This window comes from Globicephala melas, chromosome 16 (assembly GCF_963455315.2).
Source record: "Globicephala melas chromosome 16, mGloMel1.2, whole genome shotgun sequence".
Lineage (NCBI taxonomy): Eukaryota > Metazoa > Chordata > Mammalia > Artiodactyla > Delphinidae > Globicephala > Globicephala melas.
This window is the reverse complement of record NC_083329.1, coordinates 55,709,430-55,725,163: the sequence shown is the minus strand read 5'-3', so window position 1 is coordinate 55,725,163 and position 15,734 is coordinate 55,709,430. Positions and strand designations below refer to the sequence as shown.

The 15,734-nt window shown below is 41.2% G+C and overlaps 1 protein-coding gene across 24 annotated transcripts in view; it reads right to left on the bottom strand.

Annotated features, from left to right (window-relative positions):
- KCNMA1 (potassium calcium-activated channel subfamily M alpha 1) overlaps positions 1-15,734 on the bottom strand; it is a 741,810-nt gene that overhangs the window by 243,574 nt on the left and 482,502 nt on the right. For all 24 annotated transcript variants that reach the window (XM_060286605.1, XM_060286606.1, XM_060286602.1 and 21 more), the window contains one exon: positions 98-173. In XM_060286605.1, coding sequence (XP_060142588.1) covers positions 98-173 — 76 coding nt within the window. The remainder of the gene's footprint in view (positions 1-97; positions 174-15,734) is intronic.

The following is a 15,734-nucleotide window of genomic DNA, read 5'->3' as shown; positions in this document are numbered from 1 at the left end:
CTAACTTTATTGTGATGAAAGTACACAACACCTGATATTTACAGCATGGCACTGGGGACCAGAACGACAAAAAAAAATATGAGAAAGAACATCTTACCTTGTTTTCAGGATATTCAGAAACTGCAAAATTTCTGAAAACTGGATCAGCCTGAGAGCTCTTAAAAATCTCAACCCTGGAAAGAGAAATGAGATAGAGATGCATTACTTTCAATGTGTGGTTTTGATGTGCACACACTGCCGTTGGATTTACAGCTGCCAAGGTTAATGGGATATGAAATCCCTGCAGAAGAATGAAGCATCCCGTACCGTGGATGTAGCTCTTCCTCCCGGTCCTTGACTGGTTTAATCTCAGCTGGTAACCTGACTGTTTCATTAAAGGGGCCCTGCATGGAGCCACTGCAGACGATATTCTGGTGGGCAGAGCCCAGTTTACTGAGCTTTCTCATGCATCCATATCTGATTTTTTTTTTTTTTTTTTTTTTGTGCGATACGCAGGCCTCTCACTGTTGTGGCCTCTCCCATTGCGGAGCACAGGCTCCGGACGCGCAGGCTCAGCGGCCATGGCTCACGGGCCCAGCCGCTCCGCGGCATGTGGGATCTTCCCAGACCTGGGCACAAACCCGCGTCCCCTGCATCAGCAGGCGGACTCTCAACCACTGTGCCACCAGGGAAGCCCCCCATCTCTGATTTAAAGCACTATTTCTAAGTTACATGGTTGTCTGACAGGATTCTGTCTCTGAAAAATACTGGGAATAGCTCAGGGTAACCCTTGTGCTAAGAGCAGATTAGGAACAAGTCAGATAACCTCACCTCTTTGGTGGATTTTCTTTTTTTTTTTTTTTTTTTTCAATCTTTATCTGCCGTTCTGATAAAATGAAAAGTATAGCTCACTGTGTTATCTGTTTCCCACAAGGTTCTATATTTTTCTTCCAATCAAAAAAAAATCAAATCATTACGATATCACACCCCATATACTTCAGGATTCACAACTTATATAATTCTACTTTTACTGAGTGTCAAGATACAGGCTTCTCCATTCTAAATCAGCAACCTCTCTTGAATGGAGAAGAAGAGCCAGTGTTTCTATGTAGCAGGAGAGAGAAGGAAATGGGGAAGGAAGACACAGTTGAGGATTCAAGAAAATACAGATGATTGTTGTGTTTTCATAGCCTTGGGTAAAATGTACTTCTGTTGAGATCAAATTTGTGAGTCAAAAACAATCTGAATGACTCATGGGCTTTGAATCTTGGCAGCTGTGCAAGAAAACTGTTTACAAAATACTTTATTACAGCTTTGAGACACTTTCAATAGCACACCCACTCCCAAGGGGATTCAAAGCATTTTATTAAGCTTCCGCATGTGCCATGTGTGGAGCTGAGCACAGAGTGGGCTAAGTTGTGGACGGACAGCTCGATGTCCATGGCTGAGAGTTTATTCGGCCCAGTATGTGAGGCAGTAAAGCGGGGAGGCGTGCAGAGTGGTGGGAAGAAGCGGTGGTGATTCTCTCGAGACCCCAGGGTGAATCAAGGAAAGGAGACAGACCGGAAGTTCTCCCCTAAACAGCTCCATATTGGGCTCAGTTAGATTACTCCTTGTTCAAGCATAAGGTGACAAGGAAAAACTAACTTAAAGCCCACAGACGGAAAAACCCCACTGCTCAAGAGGGACAAAAGGATATGGCTCAAGAGGAAAATTTCTCATCTAAAAGGATTTACCTTCACGGACAGAAGACTTTTTCAGAAAACATCTGCCTTCTGTTCTGAATGATATTCATACTACTTTTATTCAACAAGAAAGTACAGAGATGAGAAGGGATGTGGATGAAATAAAAGTCTCAGGAGCCAAAAACCCAGTCCTAACTGAGCTGATGAAAGGTTGACTTCACACTGCTAACAACGGGGGGCAGAGGACAGAATGGAGAGGTCATCTCACAAGGCAGAGAAACGGGAAGACAAAAGATGGAACTTAGGATAACAGAAATGGAGTGGAGATCACAGAGATCCAACCTATGAAAAAAATGTGTTCCAAAGGGAAGTGCAAGCAACACATAGATCATAAGTAGCAGCCAGGACATGACAGGATCGAACATTCTGGATATGAAAAAAATGACTCGAGATTAAAAGGCAGAATGAACGATTAGCTCTGAGAGACTGACACCAAGAAGTATCTTATTGTCTTTCCCTTCAAATTTCAAGTATTAAAATAAATGAAGATATAAAAATCAAAAAGTGTCAGGGTGAGGAGAGGGTTACCATTAAGGCAATTAAGATCTCATTACATAACAGTAAGTGTTAAGCAATGACTGTGCAACACGCAGAATTTTAAAACAAGGAGAGTCTGACCCAAGATTTTTATGCCCTGTCAAGTAGTTGTTCAACAGTATAAGGGCAACAAAAAACACTTTCAAATATCCAGGTTCTCAGAAAACATATTGTTTGAACAAAACATTTGCAAAGAAGTTCGTTAAGTCTTACTAATCAGAATGGGGGTGGTGCAGGCTGGAAAGTGAATTGTTAATAAACTCTCCTGTTGGTCCGAAGCCTCCAGCCCCACCTGGATGGCTGATCTGACTGCAGCATCACTGTCACATGTTGCTGGGAGGTAAAATAACACATTTAGAAGCTCGAGGTAGAAAAAGACTGGCAGTGAGTACTGAAACCAGTCAGGGATATAAGGATGCTTTAGTAACATATTAGCTGCTAATAGTTTCATCCTGAAAATGTGTGTGTGTGTGTGTGTGTGTGTGTGAGAGAGAGAGAGGAGAGAGAGAGAGAGAGAGAGAGAGAGAGAGAGAGAGAGAGAGAGAGAGAGAGAGAGACAGAGACAGAGAGAGACAGAGAGAGAGAGAGCGCTTTCATTTATGGAAACAAAAATTGAATACAAATGGCCCACGCTTTGAATGGGATTTCTTTCTTTTTATCGTGAAGAAATGCCTTTTGCATCCTGCATTATTGGTTTGTTGTTTGTCATACTTTAAAGCGACTCACAAAAATAAGATAGAATAAAAACTTTTCTTTTAATTGAGGTGTATGAAAATAAAGGTAGGAAAAAAAAAAAAGAATGCAGTAGTCACAAGGTCCTATCTTCTCGCTAGAGATAAACTGTAGATCTAGGTCTGAGCTCTTTCCCAAGGAAAGCAAGCAGGGAGGCACTCTAAGATGAACAAAGGAGGAAAATAAGCTGGTTCTTAGGAGAAGAGGTTATCCCAGGAGGGGGACTCAAGAGAAATGTCTGCCTGCCAAAGGGGCCTGGGGTGATGCAGGAGCAACATTCTCACGGGCCGAACAATGGTGGGCTTTGTTTATTTGACTGCCTCGTGCTGGTCACTGTCACTGGGTTTCACTAATGCAAATGAGAAAAAAAGTGCTACATAGGGCTAAAAAAATTCAGTCTACGTGTTCTCCTCAGATCAAGTCAGACACTTTGGAGAAATGCTTGGTCTGAAGTGTCTATCCTTCAGGCCACCGCTCACAGCATCTCCCGAACTGCTTTCTCCCCTGGACCACCTGTGGTCTATTCTCAGCACAGTAGCCAGAGTGAGTCTGTTACCAGGTAAAATGGATCATGCCGTTCCTCTGCTCAAAATCCTCCAATGCCCACATTCCACACAAAGTAGAAGTCAAAGTCCTTCAGGAACCTAAAGCAAAGCCAGCCCTCATTCTGGACCTGCTAGCCTCTTGCCCTCACTCATACTACTTTGCCTCTGATCTGGCCGTCTTCCTCAGTGATCCTTGACTGTGTACGGGTGCTCCTGCCTCAGGGCCTTTGCACATGCTCTTCTCTCTACCTGGAATGCTCCTTCCCAAATGGCCACATGATGCCCTCGCTCACCTCCTTCACGTATTTAATCAACATAACTTTCTCAGGGAGATCTTCCCTGGCTACTCTGTCTAAAAGTGCAACTCCCCCCTCATCCCCACCCCACCCCCCAAAAAAACTCTTTATTCTGCTTGACTGCTTTATTTTTCTCCCCAGAATAAAGCACGAGCATCTTACTTATTCATGTAGTTTACTTTCTGTCTCCTTATCCACAGCACCAGCTCTAGGAGGGGAGGGATTGATGTCTATTGTGTTCACGGCTGTATCCCATGTACCTAAAATAGTGCCTTGCATAAGGTGGATACTCAGTAACTACTTGCTTGAATTGAACTGAATGAATCAGACTTCTGAGAATTAGATGGCAGAGAGCTAAAGGTTAGAGGCTCTGCATTTGGAACTCTGAGGCTACACATTGTTTTCTAAAGGGAAAAGCCATGACTCTGAAAGTTCACCTGACAGAGGCCAGGGCTGACACTCTTAGGAAATATGAAGAAGCCTAACCGGGAAAGAGCCTTGACCAATGGTCACGCTGCTATACTCAGAGAGGTCCTGAAAGAGGACAGACAGCAACCTCAGACTCCATAAAGAGGCCAAGAAAAGGAAGCAGCGGGATGGGCAGTGCCAAAGTGACAAATTATTCATCTCCTTCGCTTTGTAACACTATATTCTTATTATTTATTTTATATAATTTAAAATCTCTGAAATAAAATTATTTTTTAGGAAATAGAAAATGGCTATAACAGAGTTGTGAAGAAGAAAATAACATATTAATCATGCTCTCCAGAAGTCTAGAGAGTTTCATGAGCAAGTTCCTTTAAACGATCAAAAAATAGTAAACTTCTCTACATATCAATACTCTCTATTATATAGTCAAGTAATAAAAATGGACTTTTCTCTCTCTTTCTGTACTTTGTATTGGTTAGAAAAGTGGTATTATTATTACTTTAAACTATTGGTAAAATGATGATGTTGACAATGATGTAAATCTATTATGATTGATCACCTGCTCTTTTTAATTATTTCTACATGCCTAAATCTTTAGCTCTATCTTATTTAATCCATACAACCGAAGAAAATAGCTAAGGATACACAGGCTAGAGAATGTGTCCAGCACACAGTTTGTAAGCAGCACAGCACAAATTTCAACCCAAATTTATGTAACGCCACAAAACCCAAGCTCGTAACCACTGCCCCGGCACAGCCTTTGGTCAGTCAGTTCCGATTCCAAACATCAGCACTCAGGTAAGCACTTCCAGCACTTGCGATCATCTTGCCAAACTCTCCTACCAATTCGCATTTCCGTCAGTAGGGAAATGCCCTTTGCCTACACCCCCATCAGACCGAGTATTCTGATTAAGAAAAGACAGGAAGAAGGAAGGGAAAGGAAGGGAGGGAGTAAAGAGGGAGGGAGGGAGGGAAAGTGGGAGTCCCACTTTGATAGGCCTCAACCCCAAATAGAGCCCATCACTGTTTTATTCTGCTTTTCTAGGTTAACAAATGAAGTCAACTGTGTTTTCACATAATTATTAGTCATTTTATTTTCTTCTCTCAAGTGCTTTATAATAGTCTCTGCCAGATTACCTGTGGGTTCATCTTATTCTTTTATTATATTTGAGCTCTTTCATAATGAGAATATTATATGTTATATATTTTATCCCACGGTTCATCATTCTTCTTTTAATTTTGCTCAAAGTTTTTTTTTTTCTTTCCTAAGTCTTAGATTTTGCTTAAGGTGTTCTGTTTTGTTTTTTCCCCTGAATTCCAAAGTTTGTGATATGGTCAAATATATCAGACTTCCATCATTGTTTCTTTGCTTTAAAATTTATAAATGGCCACCTCCATCGTAAAAAACAGATTTTTTTAAAATGCATGGACATTTTCTCTTTGTACCTTCAGGGTGCGAGTTCTGAACCTTGGCTGCACATTTAAATCACCTGGGAAGCTTTAAGAATGATTGATACCTTGGTCTCACTCCCTCCTCCCCAATTCTGACTTAATGGGTCTGAGGTACAGCCAGGCAGAGGGAATTCTAAAGCTCTTCGATGATTCTAATGAGCCATCACCATTGAGAAGCACTGAAAACTTTTTCTACAAATGAGCAGGAAGTAAATAGTTTAGGTTCTATCACAACTACCCACTCGGCTGTAAATGACATGTAAATGAATGCAGGTGACTGTATTCCAGTAAAATTGTATTCAAATAAATAGGCCACGGAGCCTCGTTTGCTAAGCCTGCTTTAGAGACCAGCTATTCAAATTCCACGCGCACACGAATCGCCTGGGATTTGTTAACATTCAGACTCTGTTCCATGGGTCTGAGATGGGCCTTGATGCTCTGCATATCTAACCAACTCTACGATGTCACCGATGCTTCTGGTCAGAGACCAAACTGAGAAAACAAAACTGCAGGGCGTGGGTTCCCAGACTTTGTTGCCACTGCAATCACCTGGAAATTCTGGAATAACACTGGTGTCTATCTCCCACCCTCAGATATTCTGATTTAATTGGTCTGGGTGACAACCTGGGTGCAGACATTTTTTATAACTCCCCACATGATTCTAACGTGCAGCCAAGTGTGGGAACCCCCCCGTTTAGGGTATCTTTTCTTCTTTTAACCTTGCATTTGTAAATCCATCTTGACGTATTTATTTATGTTGGTTAATAGTGGGCCAAAGGGACCAAGTTTTATTTTTTCCCCAAATAGTTAGCAAATTGCCTTTTCCCTGAGTAATCGCTTGAGTAATCTAAAACCAGTACTATACCCATTAAGCACCCTCTTTACTTTTTTTTGTGGTACACGGGCCTCTCACTGTTGTGGCCTCTCCCGTGGCGGAGCACAGGCTCCGGACGCGCAGGCCCAGCGGCCACGGCTCACGGGCCCAGCCGCTCCGCGGCATGTGGGATCTTCCCGGACCGGGGCACGAACCCGTGTCCCCTGCATCGGCAGGCGGACTCTCAACCACTGCGCCACCAGGGAAGCCCTGTCTCTTTACTTGTAAAGAACATACTGGCTAACTATAAATTAGAAAAAATCCATAGTAGAATAATAGATTACTTATAAAATAACGCATTCAGCTCAAGATCTTAGGAAAAAAGTAGTCTTAACAACCATAGAAGAAAAGATGATTTCTACTTTAGTGTTTATACTTGAATAATCAGAGAACTAATAAAGATTAAAAGTGATAAAAATTTTCAAATCATTTTATGGGGGCAAACAATAACAACAATAAAACAAACAAAACACATGCTTATCCAATAAAGAAACAAATAGACTGGGCTTCCCTGGTGGCGCAGTGGTTGAGAGTCCGCCTGCCGATGGAGGGGATGTGGGTTCGTGCCCCGGTCCAGGAAGATCCCACGTGCCGCGGAGCGGCTGGGCCCGTGAGCCGTGGCCGCTGAGCCTGCGCGTCTGGAGCCTGTGCTCCGCAGCGGGAGAGGCCACAGCAGTGAGAGGCCCGTGTACCGCAAAAAAAAAAAAAAAAAAAAAGAAACAAATAGAAAATAAAGTCATGCACAATTTCAGGCTAATAAAATTTGAAATCCACACTGAGAGGGATGACTTTCCAAAAAATGTAAACTTTGTAAGTTCATACACACAAAAAAGAAAACCATGACAGGATGATAATTGAGATATAAATTGAAATTTTTATTAATATCTTCCCCTCAGAGAGTTTGCACCCATGTGATTTATTAAATTTTTAAAAACATTTACATTTTAATGAAACTCTAAACTATTCCATGATACACAAAAAGAGGCAAAGCTATTAAACTTGTTACAAAATAATCATAACCTGGTACCAAAAACTGCCTCTCAAAACACAAAAGTAAAATAAGCTCACTAAGATTAGTGATGCTAAAGTTCTACACAAAATACCAACACAGATAATTCATCCGTGAATTCAATTAAGAAGCCAGAGCATTCTGGTTAACCCTAACAGACTGGACAGAATGATTTATCTCTGCCTCCTCTCAAAACTTCACTAAAATAATATTGAAGGGGGGAAAAAACAGCAAAATCCCACAAGGGCAGGAAGAAGGGAAGAGAAACTACAGCACGTTAACAGAAAACCACAAAACGATGGTAGACGAAAAGTGGATATTCTGTTGGAAATCAACTTGGCAAGGCGGAGAAACCTGATAACATATATAGTAAGAAACATATATATAACATAATAGAAACAACATAGCAGAAATGTTCTTGGTCAATAAATTTGATAAGGAATTTCACAAAGACAGGTTGGTGGGGCCTGGTGGGGTGGGCAAATCATAGATAAGGAGAAAGCAACTGTTCAAAAGATGAAATGAGGTGACCAACACTGGGAAGTGGGAGGCTGGGACAACTCACTAATGGATTGGGGTACGAAACAGGAGCAGCCAGGATAAAGCAGCAAGTGTGGGCATTGTAGTTGTTAAAGCAATATCCCACGTGAACTGGTGACTCTCAGGAGAAAGCTGTAAGACCAGTTATTGGACCAAAATACACTGCCACATACCCACCCCATCACTCCTCAGACAAGGTGCATTAAGCAGAGACAGCGTTCTAATATAGGCTAACAGAAAATCTCAAATCCAAAGAGCAGGAAATCAAGAATCACCAGATATCTGAGGAAAGTCAAGCTTTCTTCGAAGAAAGGCACGGAGTCCAGCAAAATTTACACTTAATGATACAATGTTAACAAAGCAACAACTTTAGAAAAAGTTTGAATGAAAAACAAAGAATTGTAAGAAAATATGTCAACTCAGCAAAGATAAACTAGATATTTTAGAAATTAAAAGTTTAAACATAAAACTTTAAAAAGCCAACTCTTAGAAGAATGGATACAGCTACATACAAACTACAGGGCTAGACTATCAAACAGAGGTCTCTTCATACAAAGCGGAAAAGGGGTGAAAAGTACAAAAGGGAAGTTGAGAGACATGGAAGACAAGTGTAGAATTTTTAACATTTACGTAACTGAGTTTCCAGAAGGAAAAAATACAGGCAATACAAAGCAGGAAAACTGGAAATTCCCTGGCGATCCAGTGGTTAGGACTCCAAGCTCTCACTGTTGGAGCCTGGGTTCAATCACGGGTCGAGGAACTAAGATCCCACAAGCCTCCTGGCGCGGCAAAAAAAAAAAAAAAAAAGAAAACAGGAAAACTCTCAAACATTAGAATAAAGTTTCCCAGATCAAAGGCATGACCTGCATCCTCAGATCGGAAAGGTCTGTTAAGTGTCCAGCAGGATAATTTTAAAGGACCCAAATTGAGCCATATTACAGTGACATTTCAGAATACCAATGCAAAGATATAAACTCCCCAAAGCAATGAGAATCAAATTATTGCCAGAATTCTCCTGGCTGCACTGGATTCAAGAAAACAAAGGAAAGATATCACCACAATTTTCAGGAGAAATTATTTTGAGCTAAAAAAGATATACTTAACCAGCTGAAAGAAAAATAAATCCAAAAGCAAGTGAGATACAAGAAGCAATGCAAGAAAAGAGTAAAAGTAACTGATTAGTTTATGTGTTGACTGAATATTACAAAAACTAATAAATAATAATAATAATAATGATTTAAAAGTAAAACCTCTAGATGATACTACATGGAAGATGAAGGAGAGAGGGCAGTGAAGGTCAGAAAGTTGTGCTAAGTTCTTGTATTGCTTCAGGAGAAAGTACTAATTAATTATACATATTAATAGAAAATCTTAAGTTTAAGCATGTGTATCAAGAACTTAAGAATACATTTGGAATTATAAATTCCAAATCTCAGAAGGAAAAAAGAACAAAAGAATTTGATCAATCCAACTGAAGGAAAAGAATTGTGAAAAAAGAAATGAAAAAAGCATATTAATTAGTATTAATAAAATACTACTGCAACAGCAAAAAGAATTATTTTTTAGTAATCACAACGAAATTGAGTGAGTTAAATTTATCTATTAATTGACAAAGACACTCAGATAATATAAAAACAGCAATAATCCATTCCAGATGCATGTAAGAGGTTCACTGAAAAGAAGGAAAGTTAGAAATATGTACCAGACAAATGCTGACCAAAGAAAAACAGGCAAACAGAACAATAATGATACCATATAAAGTGGCAGCTACTGTGAAGATGTACAAAAGAAAGAGTAATACTTCATATTCATAAAAGGAGAAATCCACCAAGAATATGTAACAGTGAAAAAAGTTTACACACCTAAGACTATATCTTTGAAGTACATATACAACAAAATCTGGAAAGAATGCATCAAACAACAAAAACTGACAAAGCCACATCACAGTGGGAGACTCTAATATTCACTTTTCAGACACTAGCCAAAACATAAGCACAAATAAGAAATGTTCATATAACACTCAGTTCCTTGGGATATATTTGTATATATCTATCTGAATGGATGGACAGACAGATACATACATATATTATACCCAGTAAATAAAGAACACACTCTTCAGTAGCAACCTTTGAACAGTCATGAAACTGACCATGTACTAGGCGACAAAGAAATTTTACCAAATTCCAAAGTACAGAAATCATATAGGCCACATTTACCACAAAGCAACAAAATAAGAAAAACCACAAAAAGATAAGCAGAGTAGGGCCTTGACTGGTGGTGCAGTGGTTAAGAATCTGCCTGCCAATGCACGGGACACGGGTTAGATCCCTTGTCCGGGAAGATCCCACATGCCATGGAGCAACTAAGCCCGTGCACCACAACTACTGAGCCTGTGCTCTAGAGCCCACAAGCCACAACTACTGAGCCCTCGTGCCACAACTACTGAAGCCCATGCACCTAGAGCCCGTGCTCTGCAACCAGAGAAGCCACTGCAATGAGAAGCCCACGCACCGCAACGAAGAGTAGCCCCTGCTCGCTGCAACTAGAGAAGGCCCGCGCGCAGCAACAAAAACCCAATGCAGCAAAAAAAAATTTTAATAAATATTTTTTTAAAAGATAAGCAGAATAGATTGTATTATATAGAGAAGAACTTAATACATGATAAAGAAGTCATCACAACTCAAGGCGAGACAAGCATTATGTAATAATGATGGAACAATTGGTTCCCAATGAGATCAATTTAAACTGTCACCTCCTACCATAATTGAAATTAAATTGAGATTAAAATTAAATATAAATAATAAGCCATAAAAAAACCAAAGAAAATATAATTACATACTTATTAGCCCTCTGAAGAAAGGAAGAATTTCTAGACTCAGATGTGAAAGGAATCATGAAAATTTTTAAATCAGCACCATAAAAATATCAAAATTCTACATGTCAAAAAAAAAGTAATGAAGATCATAATCTATTAAAAAATAATTAAATCAAATATGATATAATAAGGATAAAGTCTCCATGATATCAAGAACATGTACTACATCACCAGTCCATAAATAGGCAAAACGTCACAAGGAGGCTTGCCATGAAATAGGAAATATAACCAGTAAACAACATTAGAAATTATTACACTTGGTTGAAATAAAAGATATGTCAATTAAAAATATAGTAACTTTGGTTTATTCTGCTTAACTAGCAATGTATTTGAAGTTCACCTACTAGAGATGCCCCTACAATGAGACAGTCTTGTAATTTACGGTGGAATTGTAAACTGATACAGCATTTGCAGAAAATAATTCCACATTATAAATCAAATTACATTTCTGGGAAGGAAACCTAAGATAATATAACAAAACATGGAAAGATGCTACAGAAACAAAGCAGTTCCTTGCAAAAGTATTCATTAAACAAGAAAAACAGAAAGCAGCTTGCTGTCTAAAAATAGGTCTTCTTAAATATAGTCCATCTATGGGATATTATAGTCAAAAAATAATGTAACAACAAAGAAAATGCTTATGATATAATGTTAAGTTAAAGAAGTAAGACATATTAGAATGGTGGTTACCAAGGGCTGAGGAGTGGGGGGGAAAGAGTAGTTGTTTAATATGTATGAAGTTTCAAATCTGCAAGATGAAAATGTTCTGTTTCACAACAATGCCAATATATTGTACTTAACACTATTGAACTGTGCACTAAAACATGGTTAAGATGGAAAAGTTTATGTTATACATTTTTTACCATAATAAAAATATAGCAAACTGGAAACGTTTTTAAAAACTGGAATATAAAGTGCATGTTCTCTCTGATAAAACTATGAAAACTATAGGTATATGAAAAATAAAAACTAGGAAACACATAAAATGATGACAGTGGTTGAGATATGGAGGTAGGATTTCTGGATTTCATTAATTTTCTTGAGTTTTTAAATTTTTCTGTAATACTTATTACAAATTCTTATTTTTATTCATAACGTTTTGTTGCTGTTGTTATCAAGTTAATGGCAAGTCAGGACTGAGGACAGGTGTTCTGACTCTGAGCCCCGCGTCCTTGTCAAAGATTCAGGAACCCGAGGCCAGCGCTCTAGGCAGGGAGGACCCCTGGCCATTGCTGTCCCTTCAGAGGGTCACGCTTGGCACCTGGGACCTGAACAACCAGGTTAGGCCATCCTGAGAACTACTGCCATGTAATTTTAGTGCTGGGCAACCATAAAGGTTAAGGGATTTAGGACCTCTTTCTCAGATGGAAGCAGAAGAGCTACACTGACAAGAGACTGAGGGACATGCAGGTAAATGATGAATCATTCACCATTCAGGGTCCCCATTATCCCAAGACAGAAAGAACTCAGGAGATTCCTGCAAGCAAGGTCCCACTGGAGCACAAGACTAAGAAAACACAAAAGCAAACGCATCCCAGCCCAGGGTGGAAAGCCGGCCAGGGTTTTCCAATTTGCTGTTTTCCATTCCCTTTAACTCCTTAATCTTTAAATCCAAAAAGCCCAAAGGTTCAAATAAACCTCTGTCATTTCCAATCCCTCCACCCCCACGTAAATCCTGAAGAGCAATTATTCTGTAGTGTCTGACAAGGTCATAGTCATCTGGCCTTGCAGCTTGAGAGCTCAAATCGATGACAGGAGTCATCAGGGTAAAGAGGGACAGAAACAATCCCAGGGAGGCTTCTACAGGGTGGTCCCTGCACCCTGCTGCCATCCCCAGGTCCCACCTCCCATCCCGCAGATACATCACTGCCTGGACCACGTGCTCTCACCCTCCACACAGAGAGAATCAGAGCCTTTTCTTCCCAGCTGGAGGGAGAGGACTGTCTTTCTTGCTCTCAAATGCCCCTGGGCTTTTGCTCCTCCAGTTAGAACTTGCGTTTTATAAGTGGTGCTTGCTTGCCTGACCTTTTCAAATCTTTTCCCTCGATAATTGCTCAGGTTGTTCTGTGCCCCATCTTATCCCGGCCCTGCTTCCTATCTGATAGATGCTAAACATCGGGTGATATTCCAACTGGGATTCTCACACATTCATTCATGCTTTCATTCATGAATTCATGCCATACATGTGCAGTGAGTGTCTCTCTGTACCAGTCACTCACTGTCCTAGATCCTGAAAGCAAAGGGGTGAAGCTCCTGCTTGACAGTCTCCTATTTGAATAAGGGAGCCAGAAAGGAAACAATTTTTTTTTAAAGTAAACAAATAAATCTTGTTGATTTCACCTCTTAAATACATATAAAAAATAACTCATCTTTTCCCTTTCCAATGCCAGAACCATGGTCCAAGCCACTGTTACCTCTAATTTGGCCAGCAGCCCCCAAGCTCGTCTGCACTTTTATTCCCTCAGCCCACCGTGCCCCACCATCCATTTCCTAGAAGCGGCCACCGTGATTTTTGCAGACATCCATCAGATCACATCGCTTCCAGCTAAAAGCCCTCAGATGGCTTAAGTTCAGACCCCTTACCTTGCTCTGAAGGCTTTCCATGATCTAGTCTGTATTCATTTCATTTCTACTCTCCCCATCCTCACACCTGCCACACTGCATCTCTGCTCCTTGAGTATCTCCCAGTTCATTCTCAGCTCAGGGCTTTCCCTTCCATTCCTTTCTGGAATGTTCTTCCCCTAGATCACTGCAAGGCTGGCTCAGCTGGCACTGCCTCAGAGAGGTCTTTTCTAGCCACCCAATCTGGACCCGCCCCCCATCACGCTGTTCTTCTCTGGAGTATTTACCACAGTCTACAATGTTCTTATTTGCTTGTTTATTTGCCTGCCTTCCTCTGTAGGATGTCAGCTCCACTGCAGTGGCACCTCAAACAACTGTTCACCACTGTGTCCGTCATCCTCCCAAACAGTGCTGATGGGCACATAGTCAGCTCTCACTACTGAAAGTGAATGAATGAACCCCTTTCAAGGGTAAAGTAAGGAGAGTGAATACTAAGCGAAAGCTGTGGTTTCACTCACGCAACTCTTTCTCGGGAAATGGTCCATTTTCTCTTAGCTTAATAATCTCATCATTTTCACTCATCTCTCTAGCTGCCTTAATATCGGCCCTTGGCAATGCTGGATGTAATAAAGCACAAAGCAGTTCTTTCTTGAAGGGAAGGGAGAGGCAACAGAACAATCTGGTCAGCAGATCTAGGGTCACAGACATGGGGGCATGAATATTTAGATTCCGAACGAAGTCCATGCAGATGTTTCAGCCCAAGAAGGCCTTTCATGCCAGTTCTAATGAAAAGGATTGACTAGCACTCACCTATCACTTGCTTGCTAATTGGAATTTTGCTCTACACAGTTGTATAGTACAGAGATAGTTCAAGCTGGGCTATCCATACCAGAATCATAAGCTGGGTGTCAAAGGGACTATACTTCATTTTAAAGAAGCTACTTGTAACGCTAACCTTTCTGGAAATAAAATATATCTCTTCCTATGACTGGGATTGTTACATCCAGAAATGCAAAGTTAAGTCATTTATTTCAAACTCCCATATATTACGGATGCCCGAATCAAACCAAATCCCTATTAGAAAGCAGTTGAGACAAGAAAATCTGTCCAGAGGATATCTCTCATGATCTCTGCTGGGGGAGAATAATGAAGGACCATCCAAGACAGGCAAGAAAACATTGCCACGGCCCAGTACGAGGACAGAAGAAAGCAAACCAAAACGGCACTGCTGTCCCTGAAAAAAAAAATAGTCAATAGCTTCCAACACCGCTCCTGAAAAATGCCGACTCACTGGAAATTATTACCACTTAATAAATGAAAAGGAAGCCGTTCCTGTCATTTAACAAGCTTTCCCCAACATTTCTGAAATATATTCTTTAACAGCTCAAACACATTCAGGAGCACTAGAGACCAGTTATATTCATCTAAAAAGGAAGGACAGGATTTCTGCCTGGCCCAGCTCATCTGCGCTCAGGGGTGTGCCAAGCACAGAGGAATGGAGAAGCCCGTCACTTGTCGGCTAGCCCGCAGAGAGGGTACTTCTTTCCTGGGCAGCCTCTCAAAATACGGGATGCTTTTGGGGGGATCCTTACCCCAAGAGGCGCAAACCCTGCAACAAGACACCACCGACTTCCAGAAGCTCTGTGATTCCTCCTCAGCAGCGCTGGGCCCAGACCTCACCCGGAAGCCATTATGGAACAAATCTCCCAGGGACTTTTTGCGGCGCCTGGTGGGTCCACAGACCTCTGTGCTGGAGCTGCTGGGTGGGTGATGGAAGACCAGAATCTTACTGGAGATCATGGTGGAGGCAGAGAGCTGGGCTGGGATCCAGGTTCCCTTGAATTCACTTGCACGAGCTGATGCTCTGGAAGGACCTGTGTTTCTCTGCCCTGTGCTACAGACAGGTCCTCCTGTCCAGCACAGCGTGGCTCACCGGCATCTACGTCCTGGTGGAGCAAATCGACACTCTCTCCTCCCTCACCCACCCGCCAACTTCCAAGAACCCCAGCAGGCTCTGGGCATCAGCGGCATGAAGTGCGTCAGAAGGGCAGTCGGGAGGGGGGAGGGGAGCGCTCTGATCCACGATGTCCTAACGAGCTGATCCATCAGCTTCGCTCTGTAAATTACCACATAAGCTCCTCTGGACATGGTTTAGGGGA